This window comes from Ammodytes marinus, assembly GCF_949987685.1.
Source record: "Ammodytes marinus genome assembly, chromosome: 6".
Lineage (NCBI taxonomy): Eukaryota > Metazoa > Chordata > Actinopteri > Uranoscopiformes > Ammodytidae > Ammodytes > Ammodytes marinus.
In genome coordinates this window covers 34,446,202-34,466,913 of record NC_137235.1, presented here as the reverse complement: position 1 = coordinate 34,466,913, position 20,712 = coordinate 34,446,202, and the positions used below count along the sequence as shown (strand labels likewise).

Here is a 20,712-nt window from a genome sequence, read left to right as displayed (position 1 = left end):
CGCCATATTGTTTTCCCCTCTAAGCGACAAGATGCCCGTAGTACAGCAAGGCAAGGCATGCTGAATGTTGCATAAACCAACACAGAACCCTTTTGCTCATAATCCACTAATTTATCTTAACCACAGCAGTCTAATAATGCCGAGTTTATAACAAGACCAAGGATAGGAAGCTATTAGTAATTCCATCGGTGAAACTAAAAAGGAATGTCCTCAATGGTTATTTGCCTGTTATTTACCTAGTGTAGCATGTAGCTTCAGGAGAATCATCCAGCTTTTGCTCAAAATCCTCTTATTGATCTTACCCAGAGCAGTCTAATAATGCCTCATTTTTAATAACACAACGTATAGGAAGCTACTTGTGCTTTTTTTCAAACGGTTAAACTAAAATAAATGTTTTTATTTGTATTTTTGCCTGACTGGTGTATAGCTATTAGCTTCGGGACAAGCATCCAGCTTTAGCTCATATAAACCTAGTTGTATTAACCACAGCAGTCTAGTAATGCCTCGTTTTTAACAAGACAAAGGATTGGAAGCTAATTGTGTAGAAGTCAAACTTTGAAACTAATGTTTTCACTGATTTGAGTGTTATTTTTAGCCGTTAGCTCCCGGGTAGCTTCGCAGCAGCCTCCATCTTTTGCTGCATTTTAATTGTGAACATGCTGTTTCCATTAGCTTGTGGCTGTCAGTGCATCTGTATGAACATAGTCTTTCATGTAGACAAGGATCGGTCATGTAAAACTGTTCAAAGTATGGCTGAGCTCCTGCGTTACCCATTTTGGTTATTCACGGGAGGGTAAACACTGTGTTCGCACTCTGCAGTGTGGCTCTAGTAACCAATCACGGCAGGTGGGAGGGCCCAGCCAGAACGCAGGCTGCAGACACCAAAATAGGTTATCCTGACATGAGCTGAAAATCAGGGTAGAGAGGCTTGCTACAATAAATGATCGGAACGGGTTTTTCAGCATACAGCTAAAAATAATTGTATTAGGGACTACTAAGACCATATCAAATTTACAGAAAAGTGCATAATATGAGAACTTCAAAGCAAAGTGTATTTAATCAAACAACAGAAGCTTAATTTCTTGGTTCCTTGGAGATGAAGGTCCATTCTGATCCCGGCAGCACTCATGCTACCGGGGTGGGAATGGCAAAGTTAATATAGCAAGTCACATGCTTTATACAAGTTCCAACAATGCGCTTCATTTCAACATAATAACAATACAGAGTGTTTCAGTTGGGCAGTCATGTGAGAGGGAGGGGGGTTGGGGGAGACTCTGAGACCTTCTTTAGGCCTTTCACACCAAAATGAACCAAGAGTCAGTTCCAGGCTGGTGTTGGGGTCAGTTCAAAACTGGTTACAGCCTTATCCCAGTTATGAACCGGTTGGTTTCACATCGACCGGAGACAGCCATGGAGCCGGCAAGAGAGCAACGTCATGAAGTCACTGTAAACGTGTGTGTACGTCGCCCGACGCCGCTGCTCTTGTGGCTAACGCTAAAGCTACCGCTAGCTTTAAGCACAACAACAGCGGCGAATACGTCTTATTTTTACACGTGTTAGCTCTCGCTTTGCTTTCTTAACCAAACGGGACCCATACAGAGTATTCTCGCCGGTCAATTTGATCGCTACGTTCGGTAATTATGTTATGTTTACGTCTCGTAGTAGCGGTGTTTTTAAACATGGCGGGCATGAGGTTTTAGTTGGTCTGGTTGGTCAGGATAATCCCTCCCCCGGCCGCTGGCGCAAGCAGTTCACTTCAAACCCTGCTCAATCCTGGGGTATGAGTTGAACCGGTTTTTACGGCCCGGAGCAGGCTTTCTGGCGGTGTGAAACCAAAACACTGGCTCTAACTCTCAACTAGCCCAGAACTAGCGCCGATTTTGCGGCGGTGTGAAAGGCCTACTTATCAACACAACAGGGGGGGTCTTGGTACAGGACAATAGAAGAGGTGTAGCCTATCTGAGTGGTTTTGTGGAATATGCATTTAGGAATTTAGGAATGTAACATTTCAGTTAGGAGACATACAATATGCAATATTTCTCATTACAATATCATGCTACGGAAAGCATACAACGGAGTCATCTTCCATGCTACCTCACTATTAGGGCAGAGGGCTAGGAGACAGTACTCAGTGACATGTTTCCCTCACTTTGTGATTATACATAGATATTTGAAAAGAATTGCAAAAAACGCCTAGCCTGGCTCTGCCCGCCTACCTACTTCCGCCCAAATTTCATTTTCCCTTCAGTAGTCAGTCTGGGGCTGGGGTGTATTAGTGGGATCCTGCTCGAACAGATTTCTGAGTGTCCAATCAGCGAACAGAGCAAGTGGCTGAGAACGATGACGACAAAGTCGCGCTCCAGTTTCAGTTGAATGCTGCGTTCCTTTATACTCGGAACTCGGAAATGTCCGACTTGGTAGTTCCGAGTTCTGACCTGTCTGTGTTCCAGTGCATCTAAACCTTAGGCTCTAGCAAGTTACCGTTGCCAGGTACTGGTAGATCCATAGACTACAATATGTAGTGAAGTCGGAAATTTCCGAGTTCCCAGTACAACTGGAACGCACCGTCAGAAGCCGGCTCATGACATACGTCACAACCAAACGCTATGCGATTGGTTGGCTGATCCAGAGTGGCACTGGGCATATCCAATAGTTTTAAACTTCAACAGACACCCACCTCCAATTGAGTGAACGTTTGCCAAATAGAGCAATTCCAGACCTTCTGTACAAATGAAATGATGTACGATGGTCTGGTAGCACCAGGCTAAAAACGCCAGTTTGGACATATTTGTGACTGATTGCTTTGATCAAGCAAGTCTCAAATGTATGATATTGTGACATAATAACTGATTAAGAAGCTCCATTGCAGGTTTGGAAAACTTCCAGACTGTGACAGAATCAATATTTGCAAAGTCAACCACAGAAATTATTTAAACATCTACTTGTCGTCTTCTATTAAAGGCCTTTGATGAAGCCAGAGGTGTGGTCAGATGGCTCAACAAACAGCAGAAAGTGGGCGGAGGATATGGATCTACTCAGGTAACACAGACCCCTCTTTTCATCTAAACACAGTTATGAACCGCTAGTTTTTTTTTATTGCAATTGCACTTTCTCTTCATCTTTCATTTTCTAACTTTTTTGCCCCCTCTGCCCCCTCTGCCCTCTCTTTCCCTCTCCAGGCTACTATAATGGTGTACCAGGCTGTAGCAGAGTACTGGGCCAGTGCTAAAGAACCAGAGTATGATCTGAATGTGGATATCTTGTTGCCAGGCAGGTCCAAGCCTGATAAGTTCAACTTTAACAGAGAAACTAAGTTCGCCACAAGGACATCGAAAGTGAGAACACACACCCAACATGCAGACACACACCCAACACGCAGACACACACCCAACACGCAGACACACACCCAACACGCAGACACACACACACACACACACACACACACACACACACACACACACACACACACACACACACACACACACACACACACACACACACACACACACACACACACACACATTTATGTTTGTGTATTTATGTTTCTTTTGTTTTTCTCCTACAGATTAATGATATCAACCAGGATGTGACAGTGACGGCAAAGGGCACAGGAGAAGCAACGGTGAAGGTAAGTAATTATTTTCTGTTTTGACATTCATAATATGTTTTTTTTGTGTCCGTTTGGAATTACAGAAGACATTTATTTTTACCGTGTGTGCACAATATTTTTAACACGGATGCCAGTTTGATTCACATCACATATTAAGAAACACTTTAATCTATGTGACAGATGGTGTCGCTGTATTACGCTCTGCCTACTAAAAAAGAGAGTGACTGTTCAAGGTTTAACTTGTCAGTGCAGCTCCTCCCAGGTAATTTGTCTATTTATTTGTAATTTTATCCGTTTGTTCTGTTTGACTTGTTATCTCTTCTCCGTTGTTCCTGCTGTCTATCCATCATCTTTCCAAGTATTTTTCCTCTAGCAAAAAAAAAAATATTCAAAATGCTCATTAAGTGTTTTGCTCTTGCAGAGAAAATGGATGAAAATGAGAAGATATACAAGCTGAAAATAGAAGTTTTGTAAGTATAATCAAAAAGTCATACTGATCAGTATTACAGTAACATGGCTTTTTACACAGAAAAATTAAATTATATTCAATGTGACACAAGATTAAGCTTTTGTTTTTTCCCCCTCTTTCTAATTAATGCTGTTATTTTAAACATACTGTCCATTCTATATCCAGGTTCAAGGACAAAGACCATGATGCTTCCATGTCAATCTTGGATATTGGCTTGCTAACTGGATATGAAGTTAATACAGATGACCTGAACGCAGTAAGATCTTAATTTAAGTTTTTACCATAAGATTTTACTTATGCACACATTCCCTCAAAATCAGTTTTATGTTCTAACTGTCTAATGATACAGTCATATGAAAAAGTTTGGGAACCCCTCTCAGTCGGCATTATAATTGACTCTGCTTTTACAAAAAAAAATATAAAAGTGGTATGTCTTTAATTTACCAGGAACAGCTAAGTAGTGGGATGTTTTCCAAACAAAGATTTTTTGAAAAGCAGTATTTGGTTGTATGAAATAAAATAAAATGTGAAAAACTGGCTGTGCAAAAATATAGGAACCCTTGTGGTTTTGTTGATTTTAATGCCTGTAACAGCATGTAAAACTGATGATTTTAAACACAAAGTTGGTTGGATTATGTTGTTAAGCCTTGAACCTCATAGAAATGTCTGTTTAATCATGAGAAAATGTATTTTAGGTGCCTAAATGCATGTTGCACTTCTCTTTGACTCTCTGATGAAGTGAGACAGAATGGGATCATCAAAACAGCTCCCAAAAGATCTGAAAAACAAAGATTGTTCATTGTCATGGTTTAGGGGAAGGCTACAAGAAGCTTTCCCAAAGGTTTCAATTGTCAATTTCGACTGTAGGGAACGTTGTCAGGAAATGGAAGGACACAGGCATAGTGGCAGTTAAACCCAGGCATGGCAGACCAAGAAAAAAACAGGAGCGGCATAGGTGGAGGATTGTGAGAATGGTTGCACACAACCCACAGATCACCTCCAAAGACCTGCAAGAACATCTGGCTGCAGATTGTGTATCTGTACATCGTTCAACAATTCAGCGCAATTTGCACCAAAACATCTGCTTTTTATAAAGACCAAATAACTTTATTTTTGTCTCATCAGTCCAAAGCATTTTCTTCCAATATGAAGCTGGCTTGTCTAAATGAGCTTTTGCATACTCCATGCAACTGTATCTGTGGCGTGGGCGCAGAAAGGGCTTCCTTCTCATCACCCGGCCATACAGATGTTTTGGTGCAAATTGCACTGAATTGTAGAACCATGTACAGATACACAATCTGCAGCCAGATGTTCTTGCAGGTCTTTGGAGGTGATCTGTGGGTTGTGTGCAACCATTCTCACAATCCGCCGCATATGCCGCTCTTGTACTTTTCTTGGTCTGCTAGACCTGGGTTTAACTGCAACTGTGCCTGTGTCCTTCCATTCCCTGACGACGTTCCTTACAGTAGAAATTGACAATTGAAACCTTTGGGAAAGCTTCTTGTAGCCTTCCCCTAAACCATGACAATGAATAATCTTTGTTTTTAAGATCTTTTGGGAGCTGTTTTGATAATCGCATTCTGTCTCACTTCTGCAGAGAGTCAAAGAGAAGTGGAACTTGCATTAAGGCACCTAAAATACCTTTTATCATGATTAAACAGACCTTTATATGAGGTTCAAGGCTTAACAACATAATCCAACCAACTTTGTGTTTAAAGTCATCAGTTTTACATGCTGTTACATGCATTAAAATCAGCAAGACCACAAGGGTTCCCATATTTTTGCACAGCCAGTTTTTCACATTTTATTAAATTTCATAAAACTAAATACTGCTTTTCAAAAAATCTTTGTTTGGAAAACATCCCAGTACTTAGCTGTTCCTGGTAAATTAAAGTCATACCACTTTTATCTTTTTTGTGTGAAAGCAGAGTCAATTATAATGCCGGCTGAGAGGGGTTCCCAAACTTTTTCACATGACTGTATATAAAACCCTGCATATGTGTGTGTGTGTGTGTGTGTGTGTGTGTGTGTGTGTGTGTGTGTGTGTGTGTGTGTAGTTGTCCACAGGACGTGCACGCACCATCTCAAGATTTGAAATGAACACAGCCCTATCAGAAAGAGGCTCTCTTATCATCTACCTTGACAAAGTAAAACTTTCTTCCCTCCATCCTGTTCTCTCCCTGCCTTGTTCTGTATTCATGTATCTCTGTCTCACATTTGATTTCCATTCTCCAAAGGTTTCTCACACTCGACCAGAGGAGATTAATTTCAGGATCCATCAGAAGCTGAAAGTGGGCGTCTTACAACCAGCTGCTGTGTCCGTCTATGAATATTATGACCGTAAGTCTCAGAAATACTAAAACATATGCTGCCTCCATCTGCTTCAAACTGTGTTTCTTTTAGGGGTGTGCACGTGTAACCGTTTAGTAAATCATAACCGTTTAGGAAAAATCAATAAACGAAAACCGTTTTTTTAATAATTTTTTCTTCAAATTTTAAATGTTATTTTTTTCAAAGTTTTTAAATATGTTCTGGAGACACGCATTTATTGATTTTACATCACTAATAAACTAATTGGGGAAGATAAAAGCTAGTCTGCCAAATCTGTCTGTCCCTCGGCGCGTGTGTGTGAGTGTGTGTATCGGTGCACACACACACGCACGCACGCACGCACGCACGCGTACACACACACACCATAGACGGATTATGAGATAATGGGCCCCTGGGCACAAACTCTTAAAGGGCCCCCCACTCCTCCCTATCCAGTCAGGTACACAGACTTTTCCACACAGATACATACAACTAATGGCAAAAACATACACTCAACAAAAATATAAACGCAACACTTTTGTTTTTGCTCCCATTTTTCATGAGATGGACTTAAAGATCTAAAATTCATTCCAGATACACAATATTACCATTTCTCTCAAACATTGTTCACAAATCTGTCTAAATGTGTGATAGTGAGCACTTCTGCTTTGCTGAGATAATCCATCCCACCTCACAGGTGTGCCACATCAAGATGCTGATCTGACATCATGATTAGTGCACAGGTGTGCCTTAGACTGTCCACAATAAAAGGCCACTCTGAAATGTGCATTTTTGTGCTTTATTGGGAGTCTGGGGACTCAGAACCAGTCAGTATCTGGTGTGACCACCATTTTCCTCATGCAGTGCAACACATCTTCTTCGCATAGAGTTTATCAGATTGTCAATTGTGGCCTGTGGAATGTTGGTCCACTCCTCTTCAATGGCTGTGCGAAGTTGCTGGATATTAGTGGGAAGTGGTGCACGCTGTCGTATACGCCGGTCAAGCACATCCCAAACATGCTCAATGGGTGACATGTCCGGTGAGTAAGTAAGTAAGTAAGTAAAGTTTATTTATATAGTGCCTCTCGCAGACCAGGGTCACAAAGCGCTTCACATTAAAAAACACAATAAAATACAATAAAACGACACATATACAGTGTCTGTTACAAAGAAGAGTTTCCTAAGAACGTACAATATAATACTATACAATATAATACAGAGTACATAGACATGGATCTAGAAGGCCTGTCTGAACAAGTGCGTCTTAAGCTGACTCTTAAAAATATCCACAGAGTCCAGAATGCGCAGGGACTGGGGCAGGTCATTCCACAGACGAGGAGCAACAGCCTTGAAAGATCTGTCTCCTCTGGTTTTAAAACGAGTGCGAGGAACCATCAGGAGGTTCTGCGTGGAGGACCTCAGGCTCCTGTTGGAGGCATAAGGCTGGATCAGGCCCTTAATGTAATCAGGAGCCTGACCGTGAAGAGCCCTGAACATCAGCACCTGGATTTTAAAGTTTACTCTGTATGCGACAGGGAGCCAATGTAAAGCTTTCAAAATAGGAGAAATATGGGCTCTCCTGTGGGTGCGGGTCAGGAGCCGCGCCGCCGAGTTTTGGACAACTTGTAAACGAGCCAAGCCTTTTTTATTAAGGCATGTTAGAAGGCTGTTACAGTAGTCCAATCGTGAGGACACAAAAGTGTGGACAATCATCTCAAGCTCGTGGCTCGAGACCATGTGTCTGAGCTTGGAGATGTTCCGCAAGTGAAAATTGCAGTTCTTGACCAGCTGATTCATATGCCGTTCTAGTTCTGTTGTTTTTAACTTGCTTTTGTATTTCTCCCCCACTAGTTTAGGGGCCCATGATGATTTCTATCTTGTTAAATTTGAATGAGTATCCTTATATTTAGGCTATTCCTTTTTGGACCCTGTTATTGACATGAGTGACTTAGCTCTTTGACTATGCAACATGAAAAGTTACTATCAGTATCTCTGGTTAAGGGCCCCCCTGAGCCCTTGGGCCCCTGGGCCTGTGCCCGGTGTACCCGTGCAGTAATCCACCCCTCACACACACACACACACACACACACACACACACACACACACACACACACACACACACACACACACACACACACACACACACACACGGGGAGTCGCCGTGCTCGGGCACGAGTCACAGCCACGGACGAGTGATGAAAGATAACCTAAAGATTAAAGTTACCCGGTTGATGTGAACTACGCGCGTAAGTAGCCTGAACTTTACACCTGTTCATCCTGCATAAACGTGGACATGTAGAAAGCGATAGGCTATATTAATCAGGAAATTAATGAAGCGCGATGATGATGGCGAACACATGACAGGCGAACGTGTGTGTGTGTGTGTTTGTGTGCACCATGGACCTATTATAAGAGGTGTGTAAACGAGCGTAGTTCATGTCAACTGTGTGTTTACAGGCGAACAAACGCGTGTGTGTGTGCGCGCGCCTACAAGACGACGGCCGCACGAGGACAATGACGTCACGGTTAACCGTGTACACAAAAAAAATTCTGTCGTGTACATGGTTAGACATTTTTGTAAACGTTCACACCCCTAGTTTCTTTGCTGCTATATAACGCTGTGGATATGGAGGGTGAAGAGCTATTTTTTGAGAGCAGCGGAGAACTCAGATTCACAGCATTAAAAATCTCTGAAAATCTCTGGAGATGTCCAAAAAAGGAAAAACCACTGATAAGGCAATGGAGGAAGACAAAGTTTTTGCGGAAGAAATGAAAAAACAGTTGGCAGACTTGAAGAAAGGAATGTTGGCAGATTTGAAGAGAGAAATAAAAAGTGAGAGGGAGACGGAGCGAGCACTGCGGAAGGCTGAACTGGCTGGGATTATGGACGAATTGATTGGGCGTTTTGATGTAAAAATCAAAGAGAAAGTTGCTGCTGGTCTGAAGCCACTGATGATCGAATTGAAGGAACTTCAAGCCGTCAATGTGAAGAAAGATCAGCTCTTGAAAGAGCTTGGAGATAAAATTGATGATCAAGAACAACAAGCAAAAAACAGAGATGTGATAATAACTGGAATGGATATTAAACCAAGGTCGTATGCAGGTGCCGGGAATGGAGAAGAAGAGGGCGATACAGGGAATGTAACGGTGGAAAAACAAGTGGCAATGTTTCTGAGAAGCAAAGCCATTAATCTGGATCTAGAGAACGTGGAGTCCTGTTTTCTTCTCCCGAAGGGGAAATTCGCCAAAAAGCGTGCTGTCATTCTGAAATTTGTGAGTAGAAAGCATAAGATAAATCTGCTCAGTCAAGGCAAAAAGCTTAAAGGTGAACAAATTGGAATGAGTGAAAATGTAACCAAGAGAAAGGCTTATCTGGCCTACCAAGCGAGAGGGTTAAAAAAATGTGGACAGGTCCAACAAACTTGGACGAGAGATGGAAGAATCTTCAACAAAATGAATGGAGCTACACCCGAAGAAGCCAAAATTGTGCAAATCAAAACGGAGGAGGATTTGGATCAATTCCGGAGGGACGAGGATTAAAGAAGGCAAAAGCATGGACTTTGAACTAAAGGGATTTAAACTGGTTTGTGTCAAAATATAAGGTTTGAAATAAAATGTAAATAACGTAAATAAAATGTGCTCTGCTATTGATAACCTAATGGAATGTGTGACAAATGTTAATTATCAGCTGTGTGTTCAGAACACCCGATTCAAAATTAGAAGACTTTCTCTGACTGAAGAATTTGTAAATTCACTGCATGTTATGGGACTGTAGCCGAGGTCAGCAGACACACTGACTGTTTTGAATACTTTTGCAGATGTGTTTAGACTACTAGAGAAGAAATGGACAAGGCCATATCTGCATTGTCACAGGCAGAGAGGAAAATAGAGACCTAAAATGATCTGTGTATTAGAATGAATCTTCTTAAAAAAAAGAAAAAAAAATGTTCTAACTGTAGTAGCTGTGTATCTGTGTATCTGAATCTTATGGCAGTGGGGGCGGGACCCGATAAGCCTTTGGCTTCTCCTGCTTCCCTTCGGACGATAACACAAAGTAATATGTATGAATATGCAATGAGAAAATTATGTATTATGTGTAATTGTCCGGAAGAATAATAAATAAATAAATAAATAAATAAATAAATAAATAAATATGCAGGCATTACTCCATTTCATTTCAGATGTGTTGCATTAAGCACTATTTCTTTATCGGTATTATTTTGAAATGTCTTTGTTCCTTGTTGCAGAAACACACTGCGTGAAGTTCTACCACCCACAGAGGAGGGCTGGGGAGTTACTGCAGCTCTGTGGTGCCAATGGGGAATGCACATGTGCTGAAGGTAAACAGGATGATGTCATTTAATATAGAAACTATTTTCTGTAAACATTTGTTGAGTGTAAAGTTTTTGAAGGAATACCTAAACACAATACCATGTGCCTCTTAGAGGTGAACCATAAATCGTTCAATAATGATTCATCATTATTCTATAAACTGCAGCAGTTTATTATTGTATCTAAATAAAGTCAGGGGACCTTGGGGTGAAATATCAAGCAATGCAACTGGCTCTGAGAATCTGTACCTATGCACAGCACAGCTAGGCTGGCTCCGCCCGCCTATCTACTTCTGCCCAAATTTCATTTTCCCTTCAGTAGTCAGTCTGGGGCTAGGGCGTATTAGTGGGATCCTGCTCGAACAGATTTCTGAGTGTCCAATCAGGGAAGAGAGCGAGTGGCTGAGAACGATGACGTTGAAGTCGCGCTCCAGTTTCAGTTGAATGCTGCGTTACTTTATACTCGGAACTCGGAAATGTCCGACTTTGTAGTTCCGAGTTCCGACCTGTCTGTGTTCCAGTGCATCTGCCCAGGAAAGTATGGACGCCTACAACCTTTCTTATCCAAATAACTAAACGTTAGGCTCTAGCGAGTTACCGTTGCCAGGTACCGGTTGAGCCATATGTGGTGAAGTCGGAAATTTCCGAATTCCCAGTACAACTGGAACGCACCGTCAGAAGCCGGCTCATGACATACGTCACGACCAAACGTTATGCGATTGGTTGGCTGATCCAGAGTGGCACTGGGCAGATCCAATAGTTTTAAAATTCAACAAACCTCCAAGTGAGTGAACGTTTGCCAAATAGAGCAGTTCCAGACCTTCTGTACAAATGAAATGAAGTACGATGGTCTGGTAGCACCAGGCTACAGCACAGCAGCACTTTGAGGGAATTGCTATTGTCAGCATGATGACATGCTCAAAAGGACAATGCTAACATGATAATGTTCAGCAGATAAAATAATATTTGTTGACTCCATTTTAATTTAGAATGTTTGAAAGTATTTGTTCAATAACAAAGACATGGCACAAATTAAAATGTTAAAAGATGATGGGACTATTAAAGTCACCACCAAAGTTATTGCTAAGTACTCAGAAATGAAAACATAAATGATTGAACCAAACACAATGTCAATGGCTGCTGATTGTGCTACAGGAAAAGTCAGCTAGAGTGGATAAATATAACCAGGATTACTCTCTCTGATTTAAGAATATGGTATTTTCAAGGTGAGTATTATTCCTAGTGATAAAGTCATTATCTTGTAGGGTATACTACCAGTTGAGTGCCCATCTGTGATTTTTGTCACAGACTCTAAGCACCTGCAGGATACTGAAGTCTAGGATAACTGTATCCTTCACAGCTACAGAATAACTCAATAACACACATGCAGCTACACTCACCCGTCAACTCTTGCACACACACATTTTAATTTACTTTCTGCTTAATGTGTTTTTCCAGAGAACTGCAGCATGCAGAAGAAGGGCAAAATCAGCAACGATCAGCGCACAGCCAAGGCCTGTGAGACTACAGAGACCAGCAAAATAGATTTTGGTAAGAGTTAGTGTAAAAGGACTGCATTTATAGCACTTTTATAAAAAAAATAAGTATTCTGAGAGCTAACAATCTTCTATTTTTCTGTCCTTAGTTTACAAGTTGAGTTTGGAAGACTTTGAAGACAGTGGGTTCACTGACATGTACCATATGCGAGTTCTTCAAAGCATCAAAGAAGGTGGGTATTTATCTTTGAACTGCCATCAATAACCCCTGATGGTAATATCCCCTAAAGAGTTTCTAAGATGCCTTAAAGGAGACCTAACCATTGTTTTCCTCGTTCTGAAATGATCAGTCACATTATCAATCTTCTCCTGTAACTGCCGCCAAGAGCATGCATGATTCAACTTTGATCATGTGAAAAACAATTGACTGTTTTGCACTGCACATTAAAGGTGAAGTAAGCGGTTTATTTATGTTAATATAAGTGTTAAATCGCTCTTTATTCATACAGTGATCACAATCATAATGTGCGTGTTTCGTGAAGCCGATCTCTCAGTCAGCTGCTCTGCATGTAATAAACTTTTCGGGGATCCCGAAATTAAAGCTCCCATATTATACACTTTTCGGTTCTATTATACACCATATTATATGGTCTTAGTGGTCCCTAATACGTTTTTCTTTAATTGTTTGCTGAAAAAAACTTTCAGATAATTTATTGTACTATGCTGATGTTCAGCTAATCTCACAATGGCCTATTTTTAAAAAAAGAGTTGCAGGTCCCCTCGTAAATATACAATCTTTGAGCTCCCCCCGCCCCCTGTCCGGAAGCGAAGCCAGATACGCCTCGCCCTCTGTCTGTCAGGGCCGTGGACCAATAAGAAATAGGGGTGTGGGCTGCACAGTGGAAGCTTCTGGCTTTACGGTTTGTGAGGTCAGAAAAGGGGATAATTCTGACTGGAGTGTTTTTGGGGGGAGGGGTGGGGGTTTCAGAAAAGGGGAGAGTGAGAAAAGGAGAGATTGTTATTTTTTTTGATATTTTGGCAGTCTCTAGGCACACCGTGGACGCATGGATATGTTGGAACACATTTAAAAAGTGCATTTAGCATAATATGGGACCTTTAATATCCAATCACAAGAGAGAAAGCTACAAACCGAAACCCGTCTCACTCATGGTCTTACTGCCGGTGCACGCCAGAGCGACACATGGGTGAATGTTTATGCGCCTACAATGGCGGAGCAGGTAAAAATCCTTCCCAATGTCTGTTTTGATGGTTTTTATCATGTTTTATCACACTTATGGATCTGAGATGATGCTAGATAACTCGCTGCTTGAAGACCGCAGTGCATTAATGTGGTGACGTAGGGACGAGCGGGGGGGGGGGACTGCTAACTGCAGTAACTGACAGGAAGTTAGCTAGAAGAACCATTCCGCTTACAGCACCTTAAGGTATGCATTTAATCCTAAAGTACTGTCATTCTCTTTCCCTATATTTTAATTACAGGGAGTTATGATGTCGGCCCTGAGGGTAAACTGCGTACATTCCTCAGCTATCAACACTGCAGAGAGTCTTTAGGGCTGGAAGTAGGCAAAACCTACCTTGTCATGGGCACATCCAAAGATATTCGCAGAGATGACAAAAATCAATTGTAAGTTTGTTCTGTGAATGTGTGTGTTGTGTGTGCACCTGACATAACATTGTGTCCATGTAAACAGTTTTATTTTGTTTTACTGCTTTGGTTTGTTTATATTGTACTATAGTTAATCTACTGTTGCTACTAATAATAGTAATTCGACGTACAGTTTGTGTGGGTTTTCCTTATTTATGTCACTGATAGCTGGCCACTCTAAAGACTTCACTTTGCTGTCCTTAGGTATCAGTATGAACTCGGTGAGAGAACTTGGATTGAGTACTGGCCCACAGAAGCTGAGTGTCAAAAAACGGAACACAGACCAACCTGTTTGGGCCTGGAGGAGTTGGTCACGCAGTATCAATTGTTCGGATGTGACCAATAATGAAACTCAACAAAATAAAGTGTCCTTTCCAAATTGTTTTGTATTGTATTTCTCTTTTTTTTATGTAAACATTCCCTGCTGTAAGATATAAAGGCTGCAAAGTTACAATGTTGCACTATATTGATTAAAGGATGTAAGGATGTTAATCTAATAGTGTGTTTGGCTTTAAGAACAATCTTGATATTTTTTTGTTGTTGTTGTTGAGCTTGGCAGAGTGATGAAACCCAATAATTTTAAGATAAACAAACACAGGTCAGATCAAACAAAGTTTTAACAAACAAAGTTTTATCTGACAAATCTGTTGGAACCAGTTTAGACAATACTTGGACATGATAAAGTGCCCCTTAAGCATATCATTAAAGAGGACCTATGATACTTTTCGACTTTTATGACCTATAAACGTTGTTATAATGATTTATAACCATACTAGAGTATCAAATAATTACGTACATGCATTTCGACGTATTCCCTGCTGACCGTCTGGGGTGGCTATGCAGAGCACTAAAAACTGCCGGTGGCAGCCGGTCAAGCTGAACTTGTTCAAATTTCCGGGTTTTCTCTGTCACGCTCGGGTTGTTTCTGTCATGTTTCCATGTATGGTAATGCTGCCGCTCAGGCAAGCTCCGGCTGCATGCCCCCACCTTTCTGGAAAATTTCCCGCCGCTGGAAGGAAGGTAACCAATCACAACGGAGTGGGGTTTGCAGCAGGGGGGGAGGGGCGGAGAAGCTCAAAGCAGTGTGTAGAGAGAGACTGCTGTGCTCGATAGGGTAAGAGGAAGAGTGTCCCGAAAATCTACATAGTTTTTTGTGATGTGATTCGTGTCAGGTTGCTCTATAACAGTTTTTAACAAGAAATTAAGACCAGAAAAGTAGTATAATAGGATCTCTTTAAGAAAAAGACAATCTATTCTCTTAGTCCAGAGGCCTTTTTCAGGAAGAAGGGGTTAACAAACTCTGAGTTCATGCCTCACAAGTCCACTCTGAGTTGACCGGGCTGGATATAATGGGGCATGCCGTAAAGGTTCAGCCTTCACAAGCAATAATAGGCAGAGGCTCACCATTTTCGGTAGAGCTGCATAGGAAAACAGACCAACAGTTTAAAAACAACATTCCTGCAAAGAATTTGAGGATTTCAACATCTACAATCAATATTATAATTAAAATATTTAGAGAAACCGGATAAATCTCTGCACGTAAGGGGCAAGGTCCAAAATTAAAATGTAATGCCCATGACCTCAGGTGGCACTGCACTAAAAAATAACATGATTGTATAGGATATCACTACATGGGCCATGGAACACTTCAGAAAACCATTATCAAAAACACAGTTTGTAGCTACATCCACAAATGCAAGATAAGACTCTACCATGCAAAGTGAAATCCATACATCAACAACATCCACAAATGCTGCAGACTTCTCTGGGCCTGGGCTCATCTGAGATGGACTGACACAAAGTGGAACAGTGTGCTGTGGTCTGATGAGTCAACATTTCAAATAGTTTTTTGTAAATCATGGACGTTGCTCCACAGAGTGCGGATACTAGACTGGCCTGTCTGCAGTCCATACCTGTCTCCCATTGAAAACATTTTGTGCATTATGAAGCACAAAATATCTCGAGCATCTGAAATGTATTTAAAGCAAGAATGGGAAATTATTTTACATAGCGTGCCAACTTTTTCGGAATTGGGGTTGTAATCTAAAATAAGACGTAAATAAATGTATCTATTTATTTTATTTATTTTTTCAGGACAATGCACATTAATGAACATGCACAGCAGTACACGTAAAAATGCCAGATTGTAGCCAGGGGACTAATTTTCATCTGTAGTCCATTAGGCAGGTTGATGTTACAATAAAAATGACAAAGATATAGAAACATTTGCTATATACAAATAGGGAGAAACAGAAAGAAAGAAAAGTAAAACAGGATAATTAATTATTAGGATTGGTAGGTTAAACAAATACACAATTAATACACAACTAATAAGGTACAGCATACATTTAGAGGTGGTTGCACCTTTGGTTAGTTCTTAGCCATACCTTTACTTGGCTCTTAAAGGTGGCCAGAGTAGGATAGTTGGGGGTAGTGTGTTCCATAATGCACTACCTTTAATAGATAGTGCATAATGGCTGAAGGCAGTTTTTCTAAAAGGAACCTCACAGTCCCAATTTACAACAGCTCTGGTGATCCAAATCTGTCTGTAATTAATAAACTCTAGCAGTGGGGGTGGTGCCAAACCATGTACTTAATAAATTAAGCATACAGAGGAAAATGTACAATAATTCTCAAAACTCAGTAGCTTATATTTCTCAAAGATGTTACAATGATGATAAGAGTAAGGTTTTTTATCTAGAGTTTTGAGTGCCCTTTTGTACAGAAGCTCAACTGGTTTTAGGATAGTAGCATAGATATAATATACATAGATGACGCGTTCGCCGCTGCTGTACGTTGGAATGATACGTCGTCGCGGCCGCCATCTTGACCCGGTGGAGCCGTGCATTCTTCCTGCATAAAGTCAGTGGAGACAACTGTCTTGAGTGGACCTTAAATCTTCATAACTCGCTGAATTTTCCACCGATTTTCAATCTGTTTGGTTCGTTATAAAGGGCAGACTTGTATTTATGATACAGCACACTTGGTTAAATAAAAAAAAAACAGAGTTTCATCTCAAACTACTTCATCGCCAAGTAAACAGGCTATTGGTATGAATGTTGTTTATGGTTGATAGCTAATTTACATGAAATAAGTTAAACACACCTGCAATAATAATTAATTAGCCTTGATGATACATTGTTTAAAATGGACTTACAATGGGACTGACTGACTGCCAACAATGAAAGAGTGACTCATTCAACTCGTTTATAAATAGGCTATTAAAAGTTTAACTACTGTATTAAAGTTAACATTTGTTTCACTCTGTCTGTTTACATCCTATCCAAGTATTACACAACTCACAACAATACATATTAATACACACATGGTAATTGGCAATGGAAATACATAAAATAAAAGGACATTGTGGCTCCTGAAAGTATGCTCAGTTCTTAACCTTGGTATACAAAGTAGACAAACAAACACAATCTACATAAATGTACCGCCACCGGACCCTAACGGCACCGCAAGAAGATTAGCTTAGCTGCTAGTAGAAGTTGCTTATGAAGGCATTGCGACCATTTAGGCTAATACAACATTCACGGCAGAGTTAACTAGCCAACTTTTCCCCACATAGGCCTATCTAAACCCTTGCCCAGCTTGTTTGCAGGACAGAAAGTGCACCAATAGGTCAAAGCCACCATGTGGCGGAAATTAGGTACTACATGCATTACATTATATGACTGTATAATATAAATGTCTACTTCAAAATGAAACAAAAACATGAATAATGACTGTTAAAATAATGATGGCAAAAATAAGGACTTCATAAAATAAAATATATATACGGGTGTAGCTCCCTCCAGTTAACAGACACGGACACAAGGTGTTCTTGTTTACGGGCATTTATTAGCTCTTTCTCGACGCCATCGGACATGCCAAACATGCGTGAGAACTAAATAAAACATAGAAATCATAAGTTACAGAAATAATAATATTCTCACAGAGAATAGCACATGAATAAATAAACAACACAACGTTAGATTGACTATTAACTCTAAAAAAGATAGGATTTACATTGATAAATACACATTCAAATGAATACCTCATTGGAGGCGTTAACTCCAGGGGAGTGAAACAGGTAACACTAAGGATGCTACATCAATAAACATATGAACCCCAGAACAGTAGTTCCGCTATACTAACAGGTCAGCTTGTAAACATATTTCAAAATAAAATAAATGCAGATAAATATATAATGACATATTTAAATGTGGTTTATTATCCAATTAAACCTATTCTTTTATGAAACTTAAAATTATTATAATAAATAAGAAACAAATTATGCAACTGTTTCTGCTGGCAGCTACAATGGGGGTGTATGTATCTAACAGACACTATTCTCACAGTTACAATATTTATTCATTGAACTATTTAACTGCTCCACGTTCAGTTTCACTTAGCAGGTTTCATATCTAATAGCCTTGCAGCAAAACTACCTTGCACAACTTTTTCCTAAGGCTTGCACTCTGCAGTTTTAATGTGTGCAGTTTAGCAACATGGTGTCGCCTTAGTTTAAAAAAACAGTTAACAATAAGTGACATCAGGCTGTAGTGGTGGTTGTCAATACCGTATTGTGTGTCAACAATATGCCCCTTGAGCAGAAAGACATCTTCACTCCCTATATTGGCCCTGACAAAATTGTTCACTACAGAGACCTTGCACTGATGTGCTGCAATTGAAATATTGGTGGAGCGTCTAATGCAGTGCTCTGCTGTACGGATTACCTTTAAGGTGCCTGTGGATGGAATCATAAGACCTCCATTATTTTTCAATGTGAGGAGGTGGTAACTATCACTATGTGAAGCTGGTACAGCCTCACATACCAAGCTGTTTGAACATACATCACAGGTTTTAATACCTGCCTCACAACAAAACCTGCTATGTAGGTTAAAGCGTTTTCTATAAGGCGCCCAAAGCTTGTAGGCAGGTAGCTATGGTCTAAGACAACACTAGCGACAGTGTCAAACAGAGATGGTGCACTGTCAGAGTCTACAGCTGGCACTACAGAGGACATGTCCACAGCCGACAGGGACACAGTGTCATCCTGTGCTCTGACATTAGCCCCTTTTACACAGCCAGTGAAAGCCGGGAATATGCCGGCCTTTCGGCCCTCCCCCCAGCTGTGTAAATGCGACAGTTGCGGAACGAGGGAAGAAAGGTGCGAGTGATCGTTCCGGGAATTTTACTACCTCGGGGGGTAGTAAGATTCCCGACACGATCAGTTCCGCCTCTCTGTTTAAATGCTCCAGCTTGTTGTTGCGGAACAGGGGGGCGTTTGACGTTCCATAGTCTACGTTCTAAACATGCGACCATGTTAGCAGTTGAAGGACGTGTGTTTAACATTAACCACGGCGGCCTGATGTCCCGTAAAAATCACCAAATAAAAGGAACGGTGTATAATCTAGCTGATCATAAGGTCCGTTGCTCAATCCAAACCCCCGCGCTTCATTTTGCAGAGTGTATGAGTCTATTTCTGCCCAGGAGAAGTTGTACAATGGAAAGCTAGGCTAGGCTAAGTAAGGGATAAAGTATAGCGAACGGGTCACTTGCTAGAAATAAAGACCGACAAGCTGAAGCAGGAGCCCGACGCGCAGCGGAGGGCTCTTGTTCAGTTTGAAGGTCGACCTAGTAACGGGGGAATAGTCTGCTCGCCCCGCTAGACTGTCTGCTTCAGCTGACTGAAGGCTCCGGCTCAGCTGTTAGCCACAGAGCTACTGTTTTGCTAACACATTCCGCCGCCACTATTATTATCCTAAGTCTGAGCGTATATCCACACTTTATTTCTGTCTACAGTAACGTGACTTCACACACTGTGTGTATGTCTGATTGGCAGATCGCTGCCCTCACAAAGAGACTCGCTCACAACCAACCTGTCACACACACACATACACACACACACACACACACACAGAGGTGAAGCGGTCGGATTGATTTAGTCAGTTTGGTTAACTGTCCCAGTGATGTTGCACTCAGCGCGTAGCGAGATCAACTGGCACATCGTGGGGACAGTAAAATACGGCCCTCTTACTGCAAGCTCCAGCACTTCTGCTCTCAATTCACCGGCCATTGTTGTTGTTGTAAAGCAGCTGACCGGCGCGGCGCTAAATGTTTACGTCACACCTGACGCTGTTTACAAGCACCTCTTTCGTTCCGGAGGCTGTGTAAAAGGGGCTACTGATGCGCCAGCAGGCCGGCGTTGCTTGGTTCTGTGTAAATAACACAGAAGCAAGCAAAGCCGGCATATTGGAGTGATGTTGTTCCGTCAATATGCCGCAATCTCTGTGTAAAAGGGGCTAGTGCCTGTGTTTCCTGGTGAAATGCCGCAGCGGACCATGAGCCGGCGGAAAATGCCTTGAAAGTGAACCACACTTGGATTGTTGTTCCATCCACCTTAAATTAGAAGAAGATAACGAGATAACTTAGTTATGTGTTTCTTTGTATTATATACTGAGATAATATAGTTGTGATTTTGAAATTAAGTTACATACCCGACACCCTTATCGAATTAAATAAGAGCTCCAAATGATCCTGGCTAAAACGGTATGTGCACACATACCGTTGTGACTGAAGTAGCTCTGGGATCATCAGAGTCAATGTATCAATGTTGATTAGAAAACCAGTCACAGATAGACACCTTTTGAATTAGAGAAACATGTCAGTATTCAAATATGTACTGTACAACACCTTCAACTCATTCTAAATGTAGCCTAAATCCAGATCTAAATGGAGATGGAGTAAAGAAGTAGGACAAAGAAAGTGCATTACCCAAACTCATCTCTGATACGAAGGTATCTTTTTACTTGACTTCTGAAAACTTGACAACTCAA

The 20,712-nt window shown here is 41.1% G+C and overlaps 1 protein-coding gene across 1 annotated transcript in view; it reads left to right on the top strand.

The window, feature by feature from the left end:
- Nucleotides 1–14,228, top strand: part of LOC307251549 (complement C3-like) — a gene marked incomplete at both ends in the record, with an annotated part of 58,748 nt that extends 44,520 nt beyond the window's left edge. The window contains 13 exons of the mRNA XM_080028917.1: nt 2,962–3,039; nt 3,180–3,335; nt 3,566–3,628; nt 3,791–3,872; nt 4,032–4,080; nt 4,245–4,335; nt 6,137–6,226; nt 6,317–6,419; nt 10,637–10,729; nt 12,179–12,271; nt 12,366–12,449; nt 13,717–13,861; nt 14,087–14,228. Coding sequence (XP_079885043.1) covers nt 2,962–3,039; nt 3,180–3,335; nt 3,566–3,628; nt 3,791–3,872; nt 4,032–4,080; nt 4,245–4,335; nt 6,137–6,226; nt 6,317–6,419; nt 10,637–10,729; nt 12,179–12,271; nt 12,366–12,449; nt 13,717–13,861; nt 14,087–14,228 — 1,269 coding nt within the window. The remainder of the gene's footprint in view (nt 1–2,961; nt 3,040–3,179; nt 3,336–3,565; nt 3,629–3,790; nt 3,873–4,031; nt 4,081–4,244; nt 4,336–6,136; nt 6,227–6,316; nt 6,420–10,636; nt 10,730–12,178; nt 12,272–12,365; nt 12,450–13,716; nt 13,862–14,086) is intronic.
- Between the last annotated feature and the right edge of the window lie 6,484 nt (nt 14,229–20,712).